The 26,270-nt window shown below is 56.1% G+C and overlaps 2 protein-coding genes across 2 annotated transcripts; one reads left to right on the top strand and one right to left on the bottom strand.

Moving 5' to 3' along the window:
* The first annotated feature begins 182 nt into the window (after positions 1-182).
* Positions 183-19,355, top strand: Tubgcp6 (tubulin gamma complex component 6). Its single transcript, XM_090328938.1, has 25 exons — positions 183-1,013; positions 3,133-3,296; positions 6,473-6,683; positions 7,491-7,664; positions 8,735-8,856; positions 9,489-9,567; positions 9,739-9,848; positions 10,114-10,205; positions 10,275-10,414; positions 10,722-10,871; positions 11,561-11,642; positions 11,728-11,816; positions 11,911-12,026; positions 13,805-13,943; positions 14,249-14,323; positions 14,487-15,915; positions 16,120-16,178; positions 16,295-16,463; positions 16,550-16,718; positions 16,792-16,933; positions 17,044-17,238; positions 17,312-17,444; positions 17,518-17,731; positions 17,800-17,999; positions 18,079-19,355. The coding sequence occupies exons 1-25, from the start codon at positions 279-281 to the stop codon at positions 18,168-18,170; spliced, it is 5,280 nt and encodes a 1,759-aa protein (XP_090185064.1). The 5' UTR covers positions 183-278; the 3' UTR covers positions 18,171-19,355.
* Selenoo (selenoprotein O) lies at positions 18,220-26,270 on the bottom strand. Its single transcript, XM_090328937.1, has 9 exons — positions 25,698-26,270; positions 23,878-24,081; positions 22,285-22,471; positions 21,470-21,600; positions 20,849-21,129; positions 19,609-19,756; positions 18,994-19,179; positions 18,746-18,902; positions 18,220-18,671 (listed from the first exon to the last, which is right to left on the bottom strand). Exons 1-9 carry the CDS (start codon positions 26,261-26,263, stop codon positions 18,507-18,509), a joined length of 2,025 nt encoding a protein of 674 aa, XP_090185063.1. The 5' UTR covers positions 26,264-26,270; the 3' UTR covers positions 18,220-18,506.

Here is a 26,270-nt window from a genome sequence, read left to right as displayed (position 1 = left end):
GGCGCGCTCGCGGCTCCCCTTCCCGGGCGCCTCCTCGCCGGCGTCCGCCCGGCCGCCGTCCCCTCGCGGGGGCTCCCGAGCAGGCCTGTGCGGCCGGCGCTTCCACGGGGCACCCCCGCGGCCGAGACCCGCCGGCGGGCACGCGGCGGCCGGTGACCGGGAGGCGCGCGCGGAGCCCGCTCCGGGTCGACCCCCGCCCCGCCGGGCCGCGGGCTGCCGGGTGAGCCAGCCCCGGAGGACGGTCCTCCTCCCCGTGGCCCGGAGCGGGGAAGGCCAGCATGGCCGGCGTCACTCAGCTGCTCGACGACCTGTGCGAAGCCCTCCTGCCCAGCGCTCGGGCTGGCCCCGGCCCGCGCGGCGTGGACCGCAAGAGGGCCAAGCGGACCCTCAAGAGGGTGGCCTACAACGCCCTTTTCACAAACCTCTTCCAAGAGGACGCGCGCCAGCCGCGCCCCCACCTGTCGAGACTTCCGGTGAAAAACAAGGTCCTCATGATGTCCTTTGACTTGAGAGTGGGTGGCCTGGGCCCCGAGGCTGACCGCCTGGAGGAGCTCGTAGAGGAGCTGCAGGCAGCCCCTGGCTGTCCGTTTGCGGAGGTGGGATCGGTGTTGGAACTCCTGGTTCAGCTGGCAGGCAGCGGCCCTCCTCGAGTACTGCGCAGGAAACGAGACTCCTTAAGGAAGCACGCAGGTAGAAACGTTCCCTACAGCGGCTATGATTGCTATGACCTGAGTCTGTCTGAGATGGACGTTCGGTCTCTGCTCTCCAGAGAGGGATATTTGTGTCACAGCATGATCCAGGAGGCGCTTCAGGTGATGGATGCTGCTCCAGGAACCCACCTTCCCACCATGGGGCACTTCTCTTTTGGTGACCCTTGTGGTGACAAGTTTGAGAGAGACACTCGGGTCTCACTTTTTGGTGCCCTGGTTCACTGCCGCACTTACGATATGGATGTACGACTAGACCTGCCCCCAGTGCCAGACAGCGCAGACCTCTCTGGACTGGCCATTAAGGTAGTGTTGGGATTTGGGAAATGGCATTTTGACCCTACTTTCATCACAGCATATGTTGAAGAGCTCAGGTTCAGGTCATTGGGTATTTTGTTTGCCATGCCAGCCTGTCAGGCAGAATGGCAGAAGGCAGCTTACTAGTGCTTGCCCCTTGGCAAGGAAGGAGAGCTTACTGCCTGCCTGCAAGCCAGGCTTGCTAAGTGCAGGCAATAACTTTAGTGCCCCCCCTTTTTTTTGTGATAGTGGATTTGAACTTAGCCTTGTGCTAACTCACTGGCTGGGCTTTCTTGCTTGGCTCTACTCATGCTGGAGACAATTTCATGAAATTTTCTCCTCAGGCTAGCTTTGAATTTCAATCTCCTGAACAGGATTCTAGGCATTGATTTCCATCCTTTACCTAACAGGGTATGTTAAGTCACTTCTGCCCCCTAGAGTTGTTAAATTTAATTGAGATGAAATAAATTCTGTTACTTATTTCAGATGTTCATTCAGTAGCCACATGCAGGGATATTTGTTTGTCACATAGGTACAACTTGTTATACTTTTCCGTTTGTAGTATGGATATTTTTTTTTCATTTCTTTTTTTTTTAATATTTTTTATTGTAGTTAATAAAAGGGTTACATGATATTTGCCAGATAGAAGGTGCATTAATTCACATACATCGATACCCTTTCACATGTCTTGGTACCCATTACCCTCCCCCCCTTACCCCCCCCTCATGGTTTTCCCTCCTTCCCTATCAAATTTCAAATAACCAAATACAAATAAATTCAATATTGTAAATTTTCTTTTGTATTGTTTTGCACACCTCTTTAAAAGAATAAACTTTGGAGCCAGGCGTGGTGGCTCATGCCTGTAATCCTAGCTAGTCAGGCTGAGATCTGAGGATTGTGGTTCAAAGCCAGCCGAGGCACTAAAGATGTGAGACTCTTATCTCCAGTTAACCACTAGAAAACTGGTAGTAGTGCTGTGGCTCCAGGGGTGAGACAGTATCCTTGAACTGAAGAGCTCAGGGATAATGCCCAGGCCCAGAGTCCAAGCCCCATGGCCCACAGAAAAACCCCACAAACAAACAAAAAGCTTTATGTAAGTAATGCTACAGCAAATGTGTATGTAGGTTTTATGTATCTGTATCTATATGTATATTATATATATATATATAAATTATATATAAAACATGTAACACACACACACACACACACATATGCACACATAGTTTTGGTACCAGTCCTGGGACTTGAACTCAGGACCTGAGCACATTGTTCCTGAACTTTTTTTCTTGAGGCTAGCAAAACAAGTGGAAACACAGCTCTGCTTCTGGCTTTTTTAGTGGTTAAAGTGGAGATAAGAATCTCACAGACTTTCCTGCCTGGGTTGGTTTCAAAACATGATCCTCATCTGAACCTCCTGAGTAGCTAGGGTTGCAGGTGTGAGCACTGGTGTCCAGCAAGGTTTAGTATACTTTTAGTTTCTCCAAAATGGAATTTCCAATCCAGTACTAGCACCAAAAGAAAATCAAAAAATCCCCACAACATCCAAAAAACAGAAAAAGGAATTTCTAAGTCAAAGACATTTCATAATTACATGTTGAGGCTGTATGTGATGTAAAGCTCGAGGATGATAGCTTTGCTACCATAGATGTCTGGAAATTGATAACTTTAGTAGGTAACTTCATTTCTTTATTTTTGCTTGGGGCTTGAACTCAGTGCCTGGATGCTGTCCCTGAGCCTACTTGCGCTCAAGGCTAGTGCTCTACCACCTGAGCCACAGCTCCATTTCTGGATTTTTCTGAGTACTTTATCGGAGGTAAGAGTCTTACGGACTTTCCTGCCTGCTCTGACTTTGAACCATGATCCTCAGATCATGCCTGGATTACAGGCATGAGCCACCTGTGCCTGGCTTAGCAGGTAACTTCAGTGAATTAAACAACTTATTGGTTTGGGAGGTAGGAGGAGGGGTTGTGTATTTAGTACATATGTACCTGAGAAAAGTAAAATAAACATTCTGTTAGGAGTGGTGAACAAGTGAAAGTACTTGGATGGGGTCCTTGAATTTTACACACTTGGATGAGTGTAGACACGCATGAACAGGCAGTGGTTTTTTCCTTCCTGTCGCCTCCAGGTCCCTCAGAGCATGGATCAGTGGGAAGATGAAGGGTTCCAGTCAGCATCCAATTTGACTCCCGATTCCCAGTCTGAACCAAGCATGACCCCAGATGTGGACCTATGGGAAGTTGCACTCACCTATGAGGCCAGCAAGCGGAGGTGCTGGGAGCGAATTGGATGGTAAGGTTTTCCTTTGCCTTTTAAATTCCTTGCCCGCTGCCATGGCTTCAGTTGTGCTGTGGACATTACTTACTCAGTGGTCCCAGGGAGCTGTTGAAGAGTCAGGTTAATGTTCAGCATTGTCTGATGCTGGGAGGTGACTGATGGATGCAAGTGGAAACAGGGCCCCACTAGGCCCATAACCTGTACATACACTTGCCAGCCAAGCCAGGGGATATGTCCTACCAAGATTGCTGGCTAGGTGTCAAGGCAACCTGGCAGGTTGTGTGATCAGGGCTTCCTACCCAAGGAGTCTCTTGGGTGCCCAGAAGCCATCCATCTGAGTGGTGCTGTTGGAAGTTTTAGTCTTTTTTTTTTTTTTTTCTTTTTTGTCAATCATCGGACTTGAACTCTGGGCCTGGGCGTTGTCTCTGAGCTCTTCAGCTCAAGGCTACTGCCCTAGGGCAGCATCACTTCCTATTTTCTGGTGGTTAATTGGAAATAAGAGTCTTACAGACTTTAGTGCCTGGGCTGGCTTTGAACTGCAATCCTCAGATCTCAGCTCCCTGACTAGCTAGGATTACAGGCGTGAGCCACTGTTCCAGGCAATTCTTTCTATAGTGGGCAGTGGCAGCTTGAGTGGCCATTCATACTCCGGGTGTGTCTGAGGTCAGGGTACTCTGAACCCGGGGAGCTCTGGAGTCTGTTTTGGTAGAATGGGAGTAGCAAACATGCATTTTCCAAGCCTTTGGCCATAGTGCCCTCTTCATAACCTCTGCTGTTGAGTTTATAGGACACCAGTGTGGGAGCACTGAAGTAAAGCGTCGGGCTGAGAGTTTGGCCTAGTGATCGAGAGCTTACCCAGCATGCATGACATTCTGGGTTTGATTCCTTGGTACCCCATATACTGAAAAAAACTGGAAGTGGTGCTGTGGCTCATGTGGTAGAGTGCTGGCCTTGAGAAAGTACTAGGAGAGTGCTGAGGCCCTGAGTTCAAGCCCCAGGACTGGCAAGAAAAAAAGGAGTCAGGACTGCCCCATTCTGTCTGATGTAGCCTCCAGACCTCTGCAGAGTCTCCGGGGTGAAGTGCAGTTTTAGTTTTCCTGCGTGTGATCATCGTGTCCATTCAGAGTCCTGCGGGACCACCTGCTTCTGAGTAATGCTGGCAGTGACAGCAACTTCACTTTTTTAAAAAAAGTTGTTATTATAAAGGTGAGAGGTGTAATCAGTATATTTCTTTTTGAACAGTAATCACTCCTTCTCTGACTCCCAGTTTTTCCTTCCATTCCCCATCCACAAACTATGTGTCATTTTCAACAGAGTGTGCCATTCTTTAATCAGTCTGTGCGTATATGCAAAAAATGCTGTTTATGTTATATGTGCTTATAGTTTAGACCTAGATTCAACATATGAGTGTACATGTACCACATTTTCTTGATGCATTCATCCATTGTGGGGCGTCTGTCCGGTTCCCATAGCATGGCTATTGTGAATGAACATACATGTGAAAGAGGCTTTACCAAATGACCATATATTTCACCTTCTCCAGCTCCCTTGGCAGAAAAGAACTGACGTCAAAACTGTAGCACTAAGAGACACTGACCCCAGAGCTCTAGCACTAAGAGACCCTGACTCTAGAGATCTAGCACTGAGGGACCCTGACTCTAGAGATCTAGCACCGAGGGACCCTGACTCTAGAGATCTAGCACTGAGGGACCCTGACTCTAGAGATCTAGCACTGAGGGACCCTGACTCTAGAGATCTAGAATGAAGGAACGCCCTCGCTGTGTTTCACTTCAGGCTGACTGACATTCCCAAAGAGAGTCTTCTTGTTACTTGTTTGCCAATCCTGGAGCTTGAACTCAGGGTCTGGTGCTGTTCTTGAGCTTCTTTTGCTCCAGACTAGCACTCATGGACCGGAAGGTTAGCTTCGTAGCAGAGTGCTCACCTAGCATGCACAAAGCTCTGGGTTCCATTCTCTGGAACCACATACACCACAAAAGCCAGAAGTACTATTGTGGCTCAAGTGGCAGAGCTCTAGCCTTGAGCAAAAAGTGTCCAAGGACAGTGCCCAGGCCTTGAGTTCAAGCCCCAGGACTGGCAAAAAAGAAGAAAAGAAAGATGATCACTCTCACTCAAGCCATAGCACCATTTCTGTCTTTTTCTGTGTATGTGGTACTAAGGGATAGAACCCATGGCGGCTTCATGCAAGCTAGCAGACACTCTACCACTGAGCAACATTCCCAGCCCTGTTAGTGACAGGATCCGCTCTGTGGCCCAGGATGCCACAGCTCCTGAAATCACAGGACCTCTTGCTTCCACCTTCCAAGTCGCTAGTCCTACAGATACTCACCTCTGCCACAGGCTCTGAAGTGTTTTAAGTTAGGGTCTTGGGATGAAGCGAGGGGCTGTAGGTGTGGTTCCAGTGTTAGAACGACGGGCTAGCCAGCAGGGGGCCCTGAGTTTAAGCCTGGTGTCTCTCTGTCTCTCCCTCCCTCCCTCCCCTCCCCCCAGCCAGTTTAATATTTCTTTTGAGTTACTTTCGTTTTATTTTTCGTTAGGGAGCTTGAACCCATCATGGGCACTGTCCCTGAGCTTATTTGCTCAAGGTTAGCACTCTCACTTTGAGCCACAGCGCCACTTCCAATTTTTAGCTGGTTAATTGGAAATAATAGTCTCACAAGCTTTCTTGCCCTGACTGATTTCACGCTGTGGTTCTCAGCCCTCAGCCTCCTGAGTAGCTAGAATTACAAGTGTGAGCCTCTGGTGCCCGGCTTCCATGGGCAGTTTTACCTGGTAGGCTTCGATCAGGCAGGCAGATTTCCTGGAGGTCACCTGTGATGAAGCTGAGACTGTCCCTAGTCCATGTGAGTGTGAAAGTGGGCCAGGCCCGTCAGGCTGTGACCAGCGAGTAGCTGTGTAAAGCAGAGGTCTGAATGGATGTCTTGAAGAGCTATGCAGAAGCCCAGACCTGTTCCAGTGAGAAGGCTGAGTTGAGTTTCACTGAACCCCACCTCTGTAGCGGGGTCGGGTCACCGCATTTTCAGTGAGAGCCACTGATGTGCCATGGATAGGCAGCTTCTGCAGGCACCCAAGGGCCTTGGGAGGCCAAGGTTACTGGACCTGTTCTGAGCTCCCTTCCTGGGGCTGAGGGCTACCTACCCTTCTTACCACCCTCTGTTCTGTCTCCCTCCCAGTCCTCCTGGCCACAGAGAAGAGCCCTACCTCACTGAGGCAGGAAGGGACGCCTTCGACAGGTTCTGCAGGCTCCGCCAAGGGGAGCTGCAGGTGCTCAGCGGGGGCCTCCTCCAGGTCCCCAGACCTGTGCTAGTGAAGGAGAGCGAGCTGGTGAAGGACTCACTGAACGTCCTCATTGGAGTTGTTTCTGCCACGTTTTCCCTCTGTCAGGTGAGAAGCCCGTGCTGGTGACAGGAGCAGCCAGAGCACATGGGGGAGGAGGGCAGGTAGGATGAGTCACACTGCCGTGAGTAGGGAGGAGGGCAATGTAGTGAATTGCAGTGAAGAAACAATTTTCCTGTTGTTAACATCCTTTTAAATACTGAAGATGGTGTCCACTGGTATAAGGAAACAGTAGACTATGTTTTCCCCATCTGGGGGTGGGAATGGACATCCAGTTCTTAAACCGTTTGGTGAAAACGCCGTCTTGTGCTGGTTACCAGTGGCTCACGCCTGTAATCCTAGCTATGCAGGAGGCTGCGATCTGAGGATTGCAGTTCAGAGCTAGCCCAGATAGGAAAGTCTGAGACACTTCTCTTCATTTAGAAGTAGAGCTGTTGCTCAAAGTGGTAGAGCGCTAGCCTGGGAAAGAGCTCTGGGACAGTGCCCAGGCCCTGAGTTAAAGCCCCATAACCAACAGAAAAGGGAAGGAACTGTTCCGTTCCAGGTGTGTTGGTACAGTACACTTCTATTCCCAGCACTCAGAAGGTTGAGCCAGGAGGGTCACAGGTCACAAGGGTTCAGGGCCAACCTGGACTACATAAAGAGACCCTGTCTTCAAAAAGAAAACAAGGGTGGAGGGAGGGAAATGGGGACAAAAGCATGAGAAGGGGTATCAATGTGTGAGAAGTAATGCACCCACTACCTGACGAATGTAACTGTAACCCCTCTATACATTATCCCAACAATAAAAAGAAAAAAAAAGATGAACAAAACAAAAAGGCTGTCTCCCGCTCTGAATTACCTTGGCCCCCACAGCCGGCTCAAGCGTTCGTGGTGGAGCGGGGCGTCCACGTGGCGGGCACCTCGCCTGAGAGCATCTGCAGCATCCTGTCCCAGGTGGCGGAGTACGGGACCCACTACATGCGCTTGAGCCAATTTTCTCTGCAGCCTGTCCAAGGCTCCGTGTGCAGCAGAGGCCTCGTCTTCCAGGTACATCTTCATGAGAACTGGGAAGAGAGTCTCAATGTTCTTACTCTAGATTCCCAAGCCCAAATCTCAGGATTTGGTGAGTGGTAGTAAATTTTGTTATTGTTTGGTTGGGTTGCGTTTTTCCCCAAACAAAAAGAGTGTCTGTTGGTGAAAGGGAAGCTGTAGAAGGGACGAGGAGAGGGGATTAGGGAGGAGTCCTTGAGTCCTCTCTTATTGGTCATTCTACCAGACCCTGGGCAAATGTGCTGGCCCAGGGATAGAAGGAGACAGGTGTGCCAGCGTTTGGAGGAAGGAACTCTTGAGTCCAGAGAGTCCTTCTTTCCCTGGGCCCCTGGGCTCTGTAGGCATCCCAGCAGTGGGACTCATGTTCTGACTAGTTCCTATCCCAGGTACCCCGGGGCCTGGGCCATGTCGGCCTCCAGGAATTCCTGTCTTGTTGCAGGGTCTGCAGCTGGTGTGTGTGTGTGTGCTGGTGAGATTGTGTCGGTTTGGGGGAGTAGCCTGAATGGGTGGGGACAGGCTGTGCAGGTAACAAGGGCCTCTGGAAGCCAAGGGTGGTACACAGCAGCAGCTGGTCTGCATGGGCCCTTCTAGCTGTGGAGTGTTGCAGGTTGTGGGGCTGTGGGGAGAGACTGAGGTCAGGGCTAGACTCACAGGCCAGGGGGAGGCAGGGCTGTGAAGGAGACCTTTCAGTTGAGTGGAAGCCCCAAGGGGACCAGGCTGTGGCTGTAAAGAATGATTGAGGGATCTTGGGGACCGTAGCAGTATTCCTTCCTGGTCACCTGGCATGTGCCACACAAAAGGAGAGACGAGTGTGGGGGTTGGTGGACGAGGGTTGGTTACAAGGACCCTGTCTGTGGGCTCTGAAGTACAGTGCTGCTGCATGCTGTCTGGGGTCCTGCAGAGCCTGGACGAGGACAGGAGCAGTAGTGGTTCCTGTCTGTCTTCTGCTTGGAAAACGGGCTGTCAGTCTGGGGCAAGGAGGCACTGCCCTGTTCTCTAGTCTGGCTGTGCCCTTCCCAGGTTCCTGGCTCCCTTCCTCCTGTCCCCCTTCTGCCTCTTGTGTGCAGGCCTTCACCAGTGGTTTGAGGAGGTACCTGCAGTATTACCGGGCCTGCGTCCTCTCTACTCCACCCACTTTGAGCCTCCTCACAATTGGCTTTCTTTTCAAGAAACTGGGCAGGCAGCTCAGGTGAGTGGCAGCATAGGGCTTCAGGGAGCAGGTGTGGAGCCCCCCGACGGCAGTGAAGAGCCTCTGTCTCCTGGCAAGAAGGGCCCCGACGGACCCCGGGTGCTGGACGCCATGTGGTGTGTCGGCTCTCTGGCCGCTTCAGCGATCCCTGCTAGGGTCCAGAGGAAGTGCATCCCTTGATGTGGCCTGCGGCACACACGGGCTCACTGGTAAACAGTGAAGCAGAGAAGTAGGAGTGACGCGTGATGGATGGGGAGAAGGGTGCTGCAGGGGCAGCGTGTAGAGAGGCCACCGGGGGACTGGGGTGCAGCAGGGGGTTTTGGAGCAGAGTGCAGTGCGGTGGCAGGGGTGTGTGGCTGTGTAGACCAGGCAGGAAAGGATTTCAGGGGGAGCCATGAAGTTCAGATCTGGTTTGACGGGGTCCAGGGGGTGTTTATTTCTTTTTGTGCTGATACTTGGCCTTGACCTGTGGCCTCTTTCTCTACTTTTTTGCTCACGGCTAGCACCTGAGCCACTCCTGCGCTCTCCCTGGTCATTCAGGGGAGGGAAATAACCATTTTCTTCATCTGGTATGCGGCTGGCTGGCTCGGCCTGAGTTCTTGCTGCCTAGTCTCATGAGCTTCTGGGTCTAGGTACTTAGCTGAGCTGTGTGGAGTGGGCACCGCCCTCCCGGGAGCCACTGGAGGGGAGACCAGGGCCGAATTCCCCACGGTGAGTTTACAGCTTTGGGGTGGCCCTGACAGTGTCGGGAAGTGGAGGTGGACGTGGCGGACAGTGTGGGGAAGGGGGCTGAGTGAGAGCCCAGGGCTGCTGCTCAGCGTGGTGGGAGGCAGAGCACTCGAGTTCCGTGCGCTAATGCTCCTCCCATCTGTCTGTCCACAGGGAGTGAAGTTACTGTCCTACCTCTACCAGGAGGCACTGGACAACTGCAGCAATGAGCACTACCCTGTGCTGCTGGCCCTGCTGAAGACGAGCTGCGAGCCGTACACACAGTGGGTGCTGCTGCTGGCCAGCCTGGGCTCCCTGCACTCGGGGGGTGGGGGGCCACCCCCAGACCAGCTACTCCTGTTCAAGACTTGCTGAGTGCAGGGGCTGCACACAGCCTTGGCCTGGATATCGGGACTGGGCGACATGCATTGCTTGCTCACCAGTATCTAGCTGTGCCGCTTGGCTCTTCCCACCAACTGCCCACTCCCTGCTGTTAGCCATGCCTGCTCGGTAAGCTTCTCACCACATTGCTCACCTTATCTGTGGCAGATTCATCCACGACTGGGTGTACAGTGGGGTTTTCAGAGACGTGTATGGGGAGTTCATGATCCAGGTGAACCATGAGTACCTTGGTTGCAGAGGTAGGTCACAGCCGTGCACCTGGGGTCAGGGCCAATGGGCTGCAGGTCACCAGTGCTATTTCCTGTTAGACAAATTCTACTGGACCCATGGCTACGTGCTCATTTCCCAAGAGGTGGAGGACTGTGTCCCTGTGTTCCTGAAGCACATTGCTCATGACGTGTACATCTGCGGGAAGACCATCAATCTGCTGAAGCTCTGCTGCCCCCGGGTGAGGGTTTGGGCGTTTGTGGCCATGTTTCCTCTAGAGGAGGCAGGAGAGAGAGCTCAGCCCCTTCAGAAGGGTCATCTGTGGAGTCTGCTGGCCTTTAGCACATACGTGATGTCCCTGGGTGGGGACATGCAGTGGGGCTTGCTTGTGTTGCCTTCCCAGCTGGGAGACCTGCTCTTTAACAGTGGAGTTTCTGGGGAAAGCGAGCGACCATCCATAGGCATGGCTAAACACAGCAGCAAAGCTGTCTCCTCTTGTTCTTGGCCCTGGCCGTCTGTGGTGCTCACTGCAGCTTTCTCTTTGGCAGCACTACCTCTGTTGGTCTGATGTCCCTGTCCCTCGCATCTCGGTGATTTTCTCCCTCAAGGAGTTGAAGGAGATTGAGAAGGACTGTGCTGTCTATGTAGGGCGAATGGAGAGAGTGGCCCGCTACAACTCTATTAGCAAGGAGGAGAAGGTATGTGGCCGTGGGGGCTCACAACTTCTTTTGCCTTCCTCTGTCTCCCTCTGTCTCCTGGCCCAGGCTGAGGGGCAGGATGCAGGGTGTGGGGCGTGGAACATGGTGGTTCCACCAGTGATGCTTGGCTGTGTGTCAAGCAGGGTCAGAATGAATCTGGAGCTGGATGCCAGTGGTGGTGTGTGTGTGGGGGTGCTCTTCTCCTCTCCTGGTTTGGTGGGGTACAGGCCTGCACTGCAGGTTTTGCCGATGTGGTGGCCTCATTGAGGTGTCCCTGGGGTACTGTAGCAGGGAACAGACCAGTCTGGGTGGGTCCCTGCACTCGAGTAGCCTCTGTGTTAAAAAGGAATGTTGTGCCTGGAGCAGGGCCATGGTTCTCTGGTGTGCTCTGGGAGAGGGCAGTTCCAGGAAAACGTCCTGGTCTGGTGCCTAGTGGGAGCAGGGAGAACCCAGCAGGAGTAGACTCAGGAGGCTGGGCCAGGAAGCCCCTCTGACTCCCAGGATCTCCTCTGAGCCAGAGGTCGGCCTGCCCCTGCCGGATTCCTGTAGAACGCGGCCCCTGATGGTCCAGGTCTGTGCGGGCGTTGATGTGCCCTCATCTGAGACAGCACAGCGTCCCAGGCACCAGCCCTTTCCAGGCCAGCCTAGGTGGGAGGACGAGGACCTGGGAACGTTGGCTTGTTTTGCAGGAATTACGTATGGAGCTTGCCAAACAAGAATTAATTCTCCACGCACGGGAAGCAGCGTCCAGGGTGCTGAGCGAGCTGAGCGGTGAGCATGGCCTCCTGCCTTGTGAGGTCTGGAGACCACCTCGGGGCACTTCACCACTGTGCCTCCTCCCACCCTCCCCATGCAGACCGCCAGATGTCTGAACAGATGGCCCTGGATGCTCGGAAGCGGGAGCAGTTTCAGAGGCTGAAGGAACAGTTTGTAAAGTACCAGGAGGTGGGTAAGCTGGGCTGGGGGGGGGGTTTGCACCCCCTCCCCCTGACCCTCCCCCTGACCCATTGAGTGAGCAGGTGTGTTGTGTGTTATGTAGCGACTCCTGGCGGCCAGACAGGAGGAGCTGGATGATGAATTGAACACTGCCCATGAGCTCCGTGACCGAGAGAAGAGACTGAAGGCCCTGGAAGAGGAGTTGGAAAAGAAGGCCAGGTGAGGAAGCGTCAGGGCTGTGTCAGAGCTCAACGTGGGTTTCACCTTCTGGTTTTGTTTTTGTGCTGATACTGAGGCTTGAGCTCAGGGTCTTAGGTGCTCACTTGGCATTTTCATTCACAGGTGGTACTCAACCACTTGAGCCATGCTTCCAGTGCTGGCTTTTTTTCCCCCCGTAGTTAATTGGAGGTAAGAGTCACTTGGGTGTGTCTGCCTGGGCTGGCTCCAAACCCTGATCCTCAATGCTTGTTGTTTCAGCCTCCTGAGTAGCTAGAATTACAACTCAGAGCCATAGGTATCTGCCTAGGGTTTTTTTTTTCTTTTTATTATTATTTTTTTTTTTGGGTGGGTCATGGGGCTTGAACTCTGGGCCTGGTGTTGTCCCTGAGTTCTTCAGCTCAAGGTTACCATCCTACCCCTTGAGCCACAGCACTACTTCCTGTTTTCTAGAGGTTAATTGGAGATAAGAGTCTCAGGTCCTTTTGTGCCTAGGGTGGCTTTGAACCTTGATTTTCAGATCTCAGCCTCCTGAGTAGCTAGGATGACAGGTGTGAGCCACCGTGCCGGGCTAGGGTTTATCTTAATGATGGTTAGTTTGCAATGATGGTTAGTTTGCCTTTTTTTTTTTTTTCCCTCTTTTCTTTGTGGCCCAGAGCTCTCGAGGGAAGCACCTCTATCATTGAGCTTTATTCCCAGCCCATTATTTTAGTTTTAGTCTGAAAAATTACATTTGTCAAGGTGGAAAGACCAATGATTAGGTCCTGTGGCCAGGTTCAGGAGTCCTAGCTATCCTGCGGTGTCTGATAGTTGGTTCGTATGAACTGGGTCCAGGCAAGGTCCCACCCAGTGTGTTTCTTGTCCTGAATCTATCTACTTATTTATCTTGAACAGAAGCTGTTTATTTCAAACCTATTATTGGCCTAACCGGAAGAGATAGGCCATCTACCTACCATAGTTTGTGTGTGTGTGTGTGTGTGTGCATGGATGTGTGTTACATACATGCATGTGTTTGTACATGAGCTCGCACTCACAGATACAGGGCTTGAACTTAAGGCTCTGAGTGATGTGCCTCGCTTTTTCACTCAAGGCACCAGCCTTGAAAAAGCTCAGCTTCCACAGTTCCAGCTTTTGGTGGTTAATCGGAAATGAGTCTCATGACTTTGAATCACAATCTTCAGATTTCAGTTTCCTGAGTAGCTAGGATTACAGATGTGAGCCACTGACACCCAACTAGTGGAAGCTCTTAATGGGAGAAGTTGGTCACTTTTTGCTTGGCGCTGTGAAATATTCAACTATCCCAGCCTTAGGCACATAAGGGTGTGCCTTGTGTACAGCATGTGCTAGGAATGTGTGCGCACACGAGTAGATGATCTGTTTACACACAAAGAAAATCACGCAGCATGTGTCCCCGGCCTGTGATGGTCAGCCAACCAATAGCCTTGCAGGCAGGAGGTTCAGTCACTTGTCATTGGTTTGGCTCTGTGCTTCTTTGCATTGGTCTTCAGGTAGGAAGTATTTACTGTGCAGTTTATAAAACAAGGCCTGGGCTCTCGGGACTGAAGCTTCAGCTCCCATGCTCCCCCTGGCGTCTGAGTCTCCTGGTATTTGTTCAACAGACATTTGGGGCATTCACTAGCACCACCGGTCTGGTGGGCAGAGACCTGCTGGCTGCCAGATGCTGAGGCTGCTGCTGGGGAGAGGATGCCCACGAGGGCCGCCAGCCCTTTGTTCAGTGCAGAGTGGCTGGTTATCATGTTCTCTCTGGTGTATGATTTAAGGCAGGCGCTGGTTGACCATTATAGCAAGTTGTCTGCAGAGGCAGCCCATCGGGAACAAAAAGCTCTGTGGAGGATCCAGAGGCACCGCCTGGGAAGTGCCCGACTTCGCTTCCTTCTAGAAGATCAGAAGCAAATCCAGGTATTGGTGGTAGTGTTGGATGCCGCTCTTTCCTGGGTCCCATGTGTCTGAGCTCCTTGGAAGTACACGCAGACCCCTTTGCCCGTGCGCCTCCATAGTTCTCACTGGCATGCAGCAGGGCTGTGCTTGTCCCTCATGTTGCAGATGATGAGAAGCTGGTACGTGCTGATGTTCAAGCCCTAGCTCAGGGCGGGAGGGCTACAGCACCAGTGGCTTCTGGTGGTGGGTGAGGGCGCCATGTAGAGGCTGAGCCGAATGTCAGTTCATTCTGCAAAGCTTCTGTTTTCTGCGGGCTTGAATTTCAGGGGATGCTGAGAGACAAGACTGAAGCTCGTCAGCCGCAGGAGATGCTGGATATTCTCCCCGGTACACGCACCCAGGTGAGAGGCTATCACACGATGCAGGACCGTGCTGGGGCTCTCAGCCAGGTGCCCTGACCTGACTGTGTCCCCATGTCCCCCTGGTACTTGTTGAATATTGGAAGCAGTCACAGAGCTGGGCTTGGGGATAAGGATAGATGGTTGGGTCTAACCTGTGTTCCAGGTCATGTCTCTAGGACCTGAGCTCCAGGATGGAGGCTGCGGCCACGAGCCAGTTCCCACAGAGCAGCAGGCCAAGCAGGATGGCCCAAGAAGGCCGAGCGCACCCACACCTCAGCCCCCCGAGTCTCGGGCAGCGGGGCCTGATGACTCCAGCTCTGAACAGGTAGAGGAGGCTGAACCATTTTCTGCTGCCCTCAGCATCGCAGACTTTTTGCCTATGGAGTCGGGGTCTGAGCAGGCTGTGCAGGACAGGGGATCCCCCCTCCTGGAGGAGGCTTTGCAGGCCATCTGCACAGACTTCCCCCCGACGGTCCCTGGGCAGGCGACCATAACAACTGACACTCACACCACCCCAGCGGAGTATGACTTCAACACCGTCTTGAGGCCAGCCGGGGCCACTTGGACTTCCCCAGGGCATCTTGAGGCTGCAGAGCAGTCACCATTGGGATGTCCACACCTCCAACAGGATGCCTGTGTCTGTAACACAGGGAAGCCTCTGCCTCACCTGCCAGGGCAGGTCAGCCCTGAGGCAGATGGCAGTCAGCCTGTGCAGCAGCTCCTTGAGCTTATGGCAGAGGCTGCCACCCCCCCAGAGGACCGTGCTTCTGGACTGGCTCCATCCCGGCCACGGTGGAACGTCCACAGACACGCGTCAGATGCCAGCATCAGGCTTGGGGAGAACGTGTCAGACGTGGCTCCTCCCCGGCCACGATGGAACGTCCACGGACACGCGTCAGATGCCAGCATCAGGCTTGGGGAGAACGTGTCAGACGTGGCTCCTCCCCGGCCACGATGGAACATCCACGGACACGCGTCAGATGCCAGCATCAGGCTTGGGGAGAACGTGTCAGACGTGGCTCCTCCCCGGCCACGCTGGAACGTCCACGGACACGTGTCAGATGCCAGCATCAGGTTTGGGGAGAACGTGTCAGACGTGGCTCCTCCCCGGCCACGCTGGAACGTCCATGGACACGCGTCAGATGCCAGCATCAGGCTTGGGGAGAACGTGTCAGACGTGGCTCCTCCCCGGCCACGCTGGAACGTCCACGGACACGCGTCAGATGCCAGCATCAGGGTTGGGGAGAACGTGTCAGACGTGGCTCCTCCCCGGCCACGATGGAACGTCCATGGACACGCGTCAGATGCCAGCATCAGGTTTGGGGAAAACGTGTCAGACGTGGCTCTTCAGCCACAGCAGGAGACCCAGGGGTGCACCTCTCAATCCCCCCAGAGACCTGGCTATAGGTTTCAGTCAGGCCTTATCCCGGAAGCACACAGCTCTACTCTGGAATGTGGGCCACAGCCGCCTGAAGAAGGGGGACCTGCTGTCTGGCCCTTGGACTCTAGTATTGTGGAAGGCAGTCTGCCAGCCACGCTCCCTGCTGTGGCCAAGCCCAGGGTTCCAGGAGACCATGTTCCTCAAGAGCCAGGTCAGGGGGAAGCTGGTAGTCGGGTGTGTCTGTGTGGCTCGGCCTGGGAGGAGATGCTGGGTGAAGCCACTCTTGGGGTTCCTTCTTAGCTAGGATCGAGCTGCGTTATGGGAGTTATGGAGGGATGTCCTGGGCTGGCCTCCCTGTGTTCCCCCAGTAGGACTGGGCCCTGATGCTCCCTGCTGTCCGTTTGTGTCTGCTTAGGCCCAGAGGAGAACCAAGACAATGAGCACCTCTCTCCAGACCTGCTCAGGAACTCACAGGTAATCAGTGGGGTCTGGGGCTGGGAGCAGAAGGTCCTGTAACATGCAGGGAACCTGGGCACCTGGGAGCAGCACGCTGGCTGGGGAGATGGTTTTTTGAGGTTGGCCTTGTTCAGGAAGAGGCAGCGAGTGCCAGCAGCACAGGCCCCGGTGAGGAGGAGGAGGAGGAGGAGGACACAGATGCGGAGGCAGAGGCCCGGCGCCGGGAGGAGGAGCAGGCCTACCTGGCGGGCCTGGCGAGGCTGTACCACCTGGAGCGGTACCCGGACAGCTACGAGTCCCTGTGTGAGTAGAAGGGCAGCGGCAGGCAGGTGGAGGGGGCTGCAGGCTGTGGTGTCCTCAAGCCACCAGCTTCCCTTTGTGCCCCACAGCAGAGCCTCCTCTCGCCCACCTGGTGCACCACGTGCTCCCCCGGGCCTTTGCCCTCCCTGTGGACCCCCAGGTCCAGGCAGCGGTGGACGAGACTGTGGTCCAGCTGAGCGAGCTGCTGACGCTGCCCGTGCTCATGAAGCGCTCCCTCACGGCCCCGCTGGCCGCCCAGTGAGTGCCGCCTGCCCCCTCGCCCGCCCAGTCCCCTTGGCCTCCCCCACCTGACCCCAGCCCCTCCCGCCAGCGTCTCCTTGGTGAACAAAGCGGCGGTCGACTTCTTCTTTGTGGAGCTGCACCTGGAGGCGCACTTCGAGGCCCTGAGGCACTTCCTGCTGATGGAGGATGGCGAGTTCGCCCAGTCCCTCAGTGATCTGCTCTTTGAGAAGGTGACCCTGGGACACAGGTGGGTGGGGCTGGCCCACAGCAACCCCCAGACATGGCAGGGCCCCGAGCAGCCTTAGCTGGGCTGGAGCAGTGCTTCTCTCTGCCGCCGCAGCTCGGGGCTGGACAGAGCCCGGGGGAGCTGCTGCACCCTCTGGTCCTCAACTGCGTCCTGAGCAAGGCGCTGCAGCACAGCCTCCACGGGGACAGCCCCCACGCCGCCAACCTGTCTTTCGCCCTCAAGTTCCTGCCTGAGGTGTTCGCCCCCAACGCGCCGGACGTGCTGAGCTGCCTGGAGCTCAGGTACAAGGTAAGTAGTAGCCCACGGTGGGGCGGGGCGGGGCGGGCCGGGGGCCAGGCTCTGAGTGGCGCTTCCCGAGCAGGTGGACTGGCCCCTCAACATCGTCATCACGGAGGCCTGCCTCAGCAAGTACGGCAGCATCTTCTCCTTCCTGCTGCAGCTGAAGCTCATGATGTGGACGCTGAAGGACATCTGCTTCCACCTCAAGCGCACAGGTAAGCGCTGGCTGGCCCGCCCTCCCGCCCGCCACGCGGTGCCAGCCCACTGCTCACCTCTGCCTTCCACCAGCCTTGGTGAGCCACGTGGCTAGCTCCGTGCAGTTCCGCCAGCTGCAGCTGTTCAAGCACGAGATGCAGCACTTTGTGAAGGTCATCCAGGCCTACATTGCCAACCAGATCCTGCACGTCAGCTGGTGTGAGTTCAGGGCCCGGCTGGCTGCCGTGGGCGACCTGGAGGAGATCCAGCGTGCTCATGCCGAGTACCTGCACAGAGCCGTCTTCAGGTGAGCAGTGGGGACCAGCCGGGTCTGCCCGGAGGCCCGGCCAGGCGGCTCACTGCCGTTCCCCCCAGGGGCCTGCTGACGGAGAAGGCGGCGCCCGTCATGAACATCATCCACAGCATCTTCAGCCTGGTGCTCAAGTTCCGCAGCCAGCTTCTCTCCCAGGCCTGGGGCCCCGCCGCCGGGCCCCACGGAGCACAGCACCCCAACTTCGCCCTCATGCAGCAGTCCTACAGCACTTTCAAGTACTATTCCCACTTCCTCTTCAAAGGTAAGGCCTCCCTGGGGCAGAGCTGAGGGCGGGGCCTAGAGAGAGGGCCGGGTGGAGCCTGCTGTCCTCTCCCCGCCAGTGGTCACCAAGCTGGTAAACCGAGGCTACCAGCCCCACCTGGAAGACTTCCTGCTGCGGATCAACTTCAACAGCTACTATCAGGATTCCTGAGGCTGAGCAGACCCAGGAGAGGAGGGAGAAGTGAGCACACAGACACACCTGAAAGCTGCTGCTTTATTTGGGGGCTTGGGAGATACACTCAGTAGGGGCTGGCTAGGCCTGGATAGCGGGCTGCCGGGTCCGTCTCTGCGTACAGGGCCAGGAAGCGGGAGGCTGAGCCGAGAGTTTGGGTCAGGGCTGTGCTGCTGTGCTGCTGTCTGGCAGAGAAGGGTCAGGAACTGACTGGAGATCTCAGCCGTCATAGAGAGCGAGCTGGGACTGGCTCAGTAGTTCAACAGCACCTGGAGGCCTTGGGAGACCTGGGGTTGAAGAGTCCCACCAAGGCCACTATGAGGATCAGGTCACACACAGCTCTGCTGCCCAGAGAGGGGGCTTGCTGCTGTAGGAGCACTGACCACCGGATGCCCCATCAGAGCTCACAGCCTCCAGGCCCTCGGTGGCAGCGTCCTCTCTCTGGTAGGGAGTCTCCAGCAGCTTCAGCACGCGCCGTACCTGGAAGAGGGCCAGGCAAGAGGTGAGGGCCAGCTCCTTCCCAGGAGCAGAGTGGGGCGTAGGCCTGTCCTGACCTCAGAGAAGTCTCCGTTCTCAGCAGCCTCAATGGCCCTCTGGGCAATGTAGTTCCTCAGGATGTACTTGGGGTTGCTCATCTGCATCATCTGCACGCGCTCAGCCTGCCAGGCGGTGGCATCCCCAGCGCCCTCCTTGTCTTTGTCCAGTCGGGCTCTGGAATTACATCCAGTGGGCTCTCACAGCAGGCCCAGCGCCGTCCGTGCGGGCCTGGGCGTGACACGGCAGACTGCCCACGGGCGCTCACCTGTACTCCTGCAGCCAAGCAGTCCAATGTGCTTCGTTTCTGCTCTGCAGCTCGGCAGGGCTCAGCTGCTGTAGCTGAGACTGTTGCTCCATGCGCTCCAGCTCCTTTGTGACATGTGCCTGGGTGCCGATAAGTGCAAAGAGCCGTGGGTTTGACTGTGCCAGCATCAGCATCATAGAGAGTTGCCTGCGTGGAAGACCATGGGGAAAGCATCTTAGCCAAGATCAGCAGATGACCAGACCCCCTCTGGCTGTGAGGCCTGTTGTCTCGAGGCTGGGTGGGGAGGACAGGACAGCATCTGCGTGGAGGTTCCCAGTACATGCTCATCCAGCACCACTTCCACTAAATCCCTTCCTGAGTGACCAGCCTGTGGCTTTTTAATTTGAAAACAACTACTTGTCTCATCTGGGTGTGGGTGCAGCAGGTCAGTCTGTCTAGGCTGCCAAAGCCTTGGGCTCTTGCCAGGAAACTCAGTCTTCCTGAATAGTCCATTCTGCAGCCCCTGCTGTCAGGATCTCTGTCCTCTCCTGGCCAAGCTGCCTGGGGCCCTGGGTGTACAATCTAGGACTCCTGTCTCTCCCGAACTCTGGTCAATGTGTCCAAGAAAGCACCCACCTAGGATCACTGTGGGGCCGGAAGGCCAGCTTCAGCTCCTCTAGAGAGGCACACTGCGAGGTCAGCATGGCCAGGAAGTCCGCCAGGCCTGCTTCAGGCTCCACTGGGAAGGCGCTCAGCACAGAGAAGGTGTTGGTGAAATCAGCACCTGGAACGTGAACCACTGAAGGCCCTGCACTGCCTCCCCTCCTTCCTAGCCCTGTCTCTCAGTCACCCAGCTCTGCGGCACCCCATGGAACGCCCTAGAACTTAGCAGGCTGCCGCAGGAGGAATGTCTAAACCAAAAATGAGGCACCCACTGGGCCCAAGACGGCTCCATGCTAGCTAGAACCTGTTTAAACTCAAATAGCCAGAAAGTGGTGATATGAAGAAACATTCCAAGCCAGTGTGGTGACTCATGCCTATAATCCTAGCTGCTGAGATCTGAGGATCAAGGTTCAAAGCCAGCCCAGGCACAAAAGGACCCAAGACTCTTACCTCCAATTAATTGTTAGAAAACGGGAGGTGGGACTTGACTCAAGAGTAGGGCAGTAGCCTTGAGCTGAAGAGCTCAGGAATAGCGCAAGGCCGAGTTTAAGCCCCATGACCCCTCTCCCCCACCCCCCAAAAAGAAAAACATTCCATGCAGAGTTCTAACAAGGATGCCTACTTTTGTTGCCCCTGTGGAGCTGGATCCAGGGCCCCCAGGGAAATCGAGCCTGTGACCCCAGTAATCCCAATTACAGACCTAAAGGAGAGGGCCAGGAGCGTGGCCTAGTGGTAGAGTGCTTGCCTCGCATGCATGAAGCCCTGGGTTTGATTCTCAAGAACCATGTACGTAGGAAAATCTACAAGTAGTGCTGTGGCCCAAGTGGCAGAGTGCTGGCCTTGAGCAAAAACGTTCAAGGGCAGTGCCCTGAGGTCAGGCCCCAGGCCTGGAAGGAAAGAAAAAACGAGATGCTGATGTTTGCACTTAATTTCAAAGCTGCACTTTATGTGGCTAACAAGATGCAGACGTTCAAGTGCACCATTTGATCATGGCTGGCCAAACGTCCACCTATGTGACGGGAGTCTACAGCACTCTGCAACAGGACAGCAGTGGCAGAGGGTCAAGTCTGTGCCAGCCGTTCCAGTCAGGTTCTGAGACTGCACACAGCAGCTGTGCTGCCAGGCGGGGAGGAGGATGGGCAATGGCCACACAACAAGCGCATCCAGGCATGGCTAGGTGGGTGAGGCGTGTCCGTCGCAGCCTGGGGCTTACCAGTCAGGTGCATGGTTTCCAGGAGCCTGGCTACCAGCTCCCTGTCCTCCTCCTGCTCCACTCGCACAAGGCCCAGCTTCCTGCGCATCTTGTGCAGATAGTGCTTCTGGAACTCTGCATCAAACTCCTCAGCAACGATGGCCTCGCCCAGCGTGAGGGGCAGCTCTGGCTCCAGGGCTTCTGCCAGCTTCTGCAGGTTCCACTTGCACACCTCAGGCTGCTTGCTGTATGCGTAGCGCCCGGCGTGGTCGGAGGCATTGCACACGTGGTCAGGGTCATACCTGCCACACAGAGCGAGAGCCCAGTGCTGTCGAGGGGGTGTGTGGAGTGGGCAGATGGGCTCAAACCAATGTCTGCACGGCTCTCCTTCCAGGGTGGGGAAGGCTGCCCTTCCCAGCAAAGCCTTTTGAGTGCAAGACAGCCCTCCCTGCCCCCATCCCCACCTTGGACTCCCATCCAGCCCAGCAGAGGAGCCCCGTTGTAAAGCTCTTGTCCTGCTAAGCACTGAAACACTTCCTGGGCACCTAGGCCAGCTCTGCCCTGCTTCCCCACCATGGACCCCATCTTGGGCCAGTTTCTGGGAGGCAGCAGGCCTGCCTCCCGCAGCCCTGGGGCACTCACCTGTCCAGAAAGCCGAAGGGCCCATAGTCGATGGTGAGCCCCACGACGCTCATGTTGTCGGTGTTGAGCACACCGTGGCAGAAGCCAACACACTGCCACTCGGCCACCATCTGGGCTGTGCGTCTTGTCACCTGGGGCGGTACAGGTGCTGCTTGCTCCCTGGGGTCCTGCCCCCACCTGCACTGCCCCTGATGCCAGCAGTGAGTGGTGCCCACATTCTGGGGGCCAGCTTTGCAGAGGCAGGTCTGGTGACTTGGTGTGTGCAGAACCTGCCTTCTTGGCTCACTCTCTGTGGCTTCTACCCAGACTCAGGCCCAGGAGGGGGACCTAGAGTGACCTGTTCTAGGGCAGACTCCACAGACAGTGCTCAGCGCCCACTTCTGACCCCAGGGGTGCAGCAGCACCTCAGTGCCTTGTCTTCCCGATCCCCTCCTCCCATGTCATGGGAGCCCCTGGGCCACGTTAGCCCAAGTCCTTGGCTTCGCGTGAGGAGGGGGCACCGGCACCACCTGAGCACTGCGAGGTCTGCTGCGGGGCAGGCGCCATGGCTGGTCTGGGGGAGGTGAACTTGACTAGCCAGGGCAATCGCCATTTCCCCAAGTCAAGAAACTAGACAGGTACTCTGGCAATAAACGCGGAATCCACCAGAGCTTCAATGGCTGGACTCTGCCAGTGCCTGTGCATGGCCAAGGCCCGCGCCTGTCCCGGGCTTCACTGGCCGTGGGGATGGGGTCTGGAGGCCAGGACCCAGGCCAAAGTGACTACTGGGCAGAGGGATGGCCTTTAGGAAGGCCTGTGTCCAGCCTGGAACTCACCTCCCTGAGGAAGGCAGCATTCCTCTGCACGCGGCTGCTCTGGCCGGCGTGGGCGGCGTGGATCTCAGGGAAGAAAGAGCTAATCACATAGTCGAGCATTTGGATCCGGATATCATTTCGGCCCACGCTGGGACCTGCACGTCCCGTGTGCTCATCAGTGGACTTGAAAATCTCAAAGGATCCAAACCTGGGGGGGAGACGCCACAGTCTAACTAGTCAGGCCGCACTGGTCCCTCGTAAGAAAACCAACCTGCGACCACGAGGCCACATAAAAACACTCCTGTGGAAGAACACCCTGTCCCCTAGGCAGGGGACAGCGGGGTAGCCTCCATCACAGAATCAGAGCCCTTCTCAACAGGACACTGGGCATAGCTAGACACTTCCCAAGGTGTGGTGACAGCACCCACATACAGGAGGTCCCGAGGCAAATGGAATAGTGTGTGGGCTCCAGGGTATGGAGGCTGAGGAGCTGAGGCCTCCAGGGAATGGCAGACCTCACTGGGGCTCCTCATCCCCGCAGGGGTAGCAGCAGATCAGCCTAAAGATGCTGAGGAGGCTGAGATGCGAGGATCCAGGTCCGAAGTCAGCCTGGGAAGAAAAGTCCTTGACATTTTTTATCTTCAGGGGTGGAGCTGTGGCTCTAGCCTGGAGTAAGGGACAGCACCCTGGCTCCGAGTGCAAGCTCCACTACTGGATACCAGGCCAAGGTGATGGCAAAGGCAGGAGTCCGCCAAGAAGGGTCCAACAGACGAGCACCTGGGTGTCTGAGAGACTGCCACCACGAGGTCAGGACTGTCTGTCCATCCATTCGTGTGCTGGTTCTGGGGCTTGAACTCGGCCCTGGGACTGCCCCCGAGCTCTCTTCACTCAAGACTAACACTTCCACTTGAGCCATAGCTTCACTTCCAGCTTCCTTTTTTTTTTTTTTTTGTGGGGCTTGAACTAAGGACACCGTCCCTGAGCTCTTTTGCTCAGGGCTTTACCATTTTGGGCCACAGCTCCACTCTAGTTCTGGGGGGATAGCTGCACATGAATCTTACTGTCTTTGCTGCTGGGCTAGCTTTGAACTGCAACCCTGGGACTTCAACCTCCTGAGTAGCTAGGTTTACAGCTGTAAGGCACCAGCACCCGGCCACCTCAGCTTTTTTGGTGGTTAGGAGAATCTCACAGACTTTCCTTCCTGGCCAGCTTCAAATCTCAAACCTCAGATTATAGGTGTGAGCCACCAGGGCTGGCAGCAACTCTTTCCCCATGATTATGCTAAATAAGGCCTTTTCCTGATCACCTGGTCACCCCGAAACTACAGCTACAGGCTCCCAGAAACAGTTCTGCATCTGTGCCTTCCCACAGTTCAACCATGCGACGCCCGGGCTTGCCTGCATCTTCTGGCTGTAATGAGGGGCTAGATGGGGCAGAGGAGGGACCAGAGACAACTGTTCATACACAGGACAGGACCCAGCCCAGACAGGAAACGCAGAGCATCTACTTCACGGACTTGACTCTGAGAGAGCCCGGGCTCTCCTGAAGTCCCGACTGTGGGTCTCCCGGGACTCGCAAGCGGAAGCAGTGGACAGGCCTGGGCCCCGGTGTTACCTTATAAAGGTGGGGGCTATGCGCAACACAACCGCACACTTTTCATATCTCGGATTACCATCATAGAACACGTCTCGCACCACCGTGGACTCCGACGTGACGCAGGCCCCGGCCCGAGTGGTCGGGACTCCCAAGTGGAACATGGCCTCGCTGCACAGGAACTCCCGGATGCTTGACCTCAGAACTTTGCGGCCATCGGCCTGTCTGAAAGCAAACAGAGGCCTCTGAGGCGCTGCTGCACCTCAGGAAAAAGCTCCTCATGGTTCGTCAAGGGAGGTGGTTCTTCCAGGGGAGGATCCAGGTGAACTGTGGGGCTGTGGCAGCCATGCAGCTAAACCAGGCTTCCAGCACTCGCTCTGCAGTCACTTTCAGGAATTTACTAAGTAGTCTTAGAATAAGGCACACACCCAGGAGCACTATGAAAAGGAAGCACTGCTCAGCTCTCAGGGGTAAAGGGCTGCATGGATTTGGCTTCGACCCAAGGGCAAGAGCGGAAGAGCAGAGATAGCAGGGCATAAACAGGACAGAACATGAGAGGGAGTGCTGGGACACTTGGGCCTCTAAAGGCCTCGTCCAGAACCCAAACCAACATGTGAGTCGGGGGCTGTGTGCTGCACGTGGGCCTGGCCTCTGTGCAGGGCATGGAGTCAAAACCTGCCTCACCTGCACACTAAGGCTGAAAGGGGCCCAAAGGGGCCCAGGTGTACCAATAGCCACAGGTGTGAATGTAGGGTGCTGACCCAAACCACACACTTGCCACACACCCGCCACACACCCGCCTTTCCATCACCTGAAAGCAACCCAGAAGTGAACAACACGTGTGCAGTCCTGTCAGGACTGCTCCCTGAGCAGAGGGTCCACTTGGGCTGCCTTGGTCTCTGCTGTCCCTACTGGCCTCATCACCAGCTGTGGATGCTGCTACTTAGTCCAGCCTAACAGCAGAATTCAGCATAACACACACTGACCTGGAACCTGGCGACCACGGTCCTGAAAACAAGTTGTGCGGGCATCCCACTAGCTCGGGCTGGTCGCCCTCTGAGGCACTTGCTTGCCCTGCAGTTCCTCTTCTATTTGTAACTCATGCCCCAGGCAGAAAGCAGGGTGCTTTGCACTGGAACTGGGGCCCACCTGGGGACCCTGAGTCTGCTGGGGCCCCGTCTTGAAGCCCCAATCACTACAGGAGGCAGAGGCAACAAATCACCTGATCACCCCGAAACGACAGCTACAGGCTCCAGCAGCACTGGACCTACAACCACCTCATCTCCTAGCTTCAAGGCTTGGAGCCCTGGTAGGCAGAGAATTGTAGACACAAGGGGCCTGGGAGGCACACATCCAAGGACCCGTCCTCTGCAGGAAAGGCATTTTAGCAGAACTCAGGTCTGCAAACACCAGCAGCCTCAAATCTTGAAGCATAAAGGGCACCTTCCATGGCAGGCGACAGCTCCGTAGAGTGCTTGCCTACCACATGCGCCAACACTACATTTGATCCCTAGCACCAAAAATAACAAATCAAAATATAAATGAGCAGGCTCCAGGGCCGGGAGTGTGGCCTCGTGGTTAAAGTGCTTGCCTGCCATGCACGAAGACCCGGGTTCGATTCCTCGGTACCACACACATAGAAAAAGCCACAAGTGGAGCTGAGGCTCAAATCCTTGACTTGATGACCACAGCAGGGACAGGCTGGACAGCCGCTCGGGCTGTGCGTGGGGACGGCAGGAGCTACGGAGGACCAAGGTGAAAATCGCTGCACCCAGCCCAGTTGGCCCCGAACCCCGGTGCAGCAGAGCCCGCCCGGGCGCCCGCCTCCCCGGGCCCCGCACCTGGAGAAGGGCGTGGGGCCGGCGCCCTTGAGCTGCAGCTCCCAGCGCTCGCCGGCCGCCGTGCACACCTCGCCCAGGTACATGGCGGCCCCGTCGCCCAGCTGCCCGGCGAACTGGCCGAACTGGTGCCCGCAGTAGCAGTGCGCGGCCGGCTCCACGCCCGGCAGCAGCGCGTTGCCGCTGAAGAAGAGCGCGGCCTCCGCCTCGGCCTCCGCCTCGGCCTGGCGCGCGGCGGCGTCCAGGCCCAGCAGCGCCAGGGCCGGCCTGGACAGCGCCACGAGGCGCGGCCGCTGCAGCGGGGCGGGCCGCGCGCGGGTGAAGCAGGCCCCGGGCACCGGGCGCGGGGCGGACGGCGCGCCCTCGGGCCCCGCGGGCGGCGTCTCCACCGGCAGCTCACGCAGGGCGCGGTTGTCGAAGCGCAGACCTGCCAGCCAGCGCGGCACGGGCTCCATGGCGGCGGCCCAGGCGGAGCGGGGAGCGGGTGGCGGGAGCGGGCGGCCGAAGGGTACGGGCCGAGCACCGGCCGCCGCGAGCAAGTGGGAAACTACAGACCGGACGGAGGCCATTCGCCCC

Source organism: Megascapheus bottae, chromosome 2 (assembly GCF_031878675.1).
Source record: "Megascapheus bottae isolate mThoBot1 chromosome 2, mThoBot2.hap1, whole genome shotgun sequence".
NCBI classification, from domain to species: domain Eukaryota; kingdom Metazoa; phylum Chordata; class Mammalia; order Rodentia; family Geomyidae; genus Megascapheus; species Megascapheus bottae.
This window is presented reverse-complemented; position numbering and strand designations above follow the sequence as displayed.

Excerpts from the sequence above, each read along its gene's own strand:
- Tubgcp6 (XM_090328938.1), top strand. The coding sequence starts at position 279 with ATGGCCGGCGTCACTCAGCTGCTCGACGACCTGTGCGAAGCCCTCCTG. Across the intron at positions 16,719-16,791 it reads ACGGCCCCGCTGGCCGCCCA|CGTCTCCTTGGTGAACAAAG; the intron begins GTGAGTGCCGCC and ends CCCTCCCGCCAG. Across the intron at positions 17,239-17,311 it reads GCCTGGAGCTCAGGTACAAG|GTGGACTGGCCCCTCAACAT; the intron begins GTAAGTAGTAGC and ends CTTCCCGAGCAG.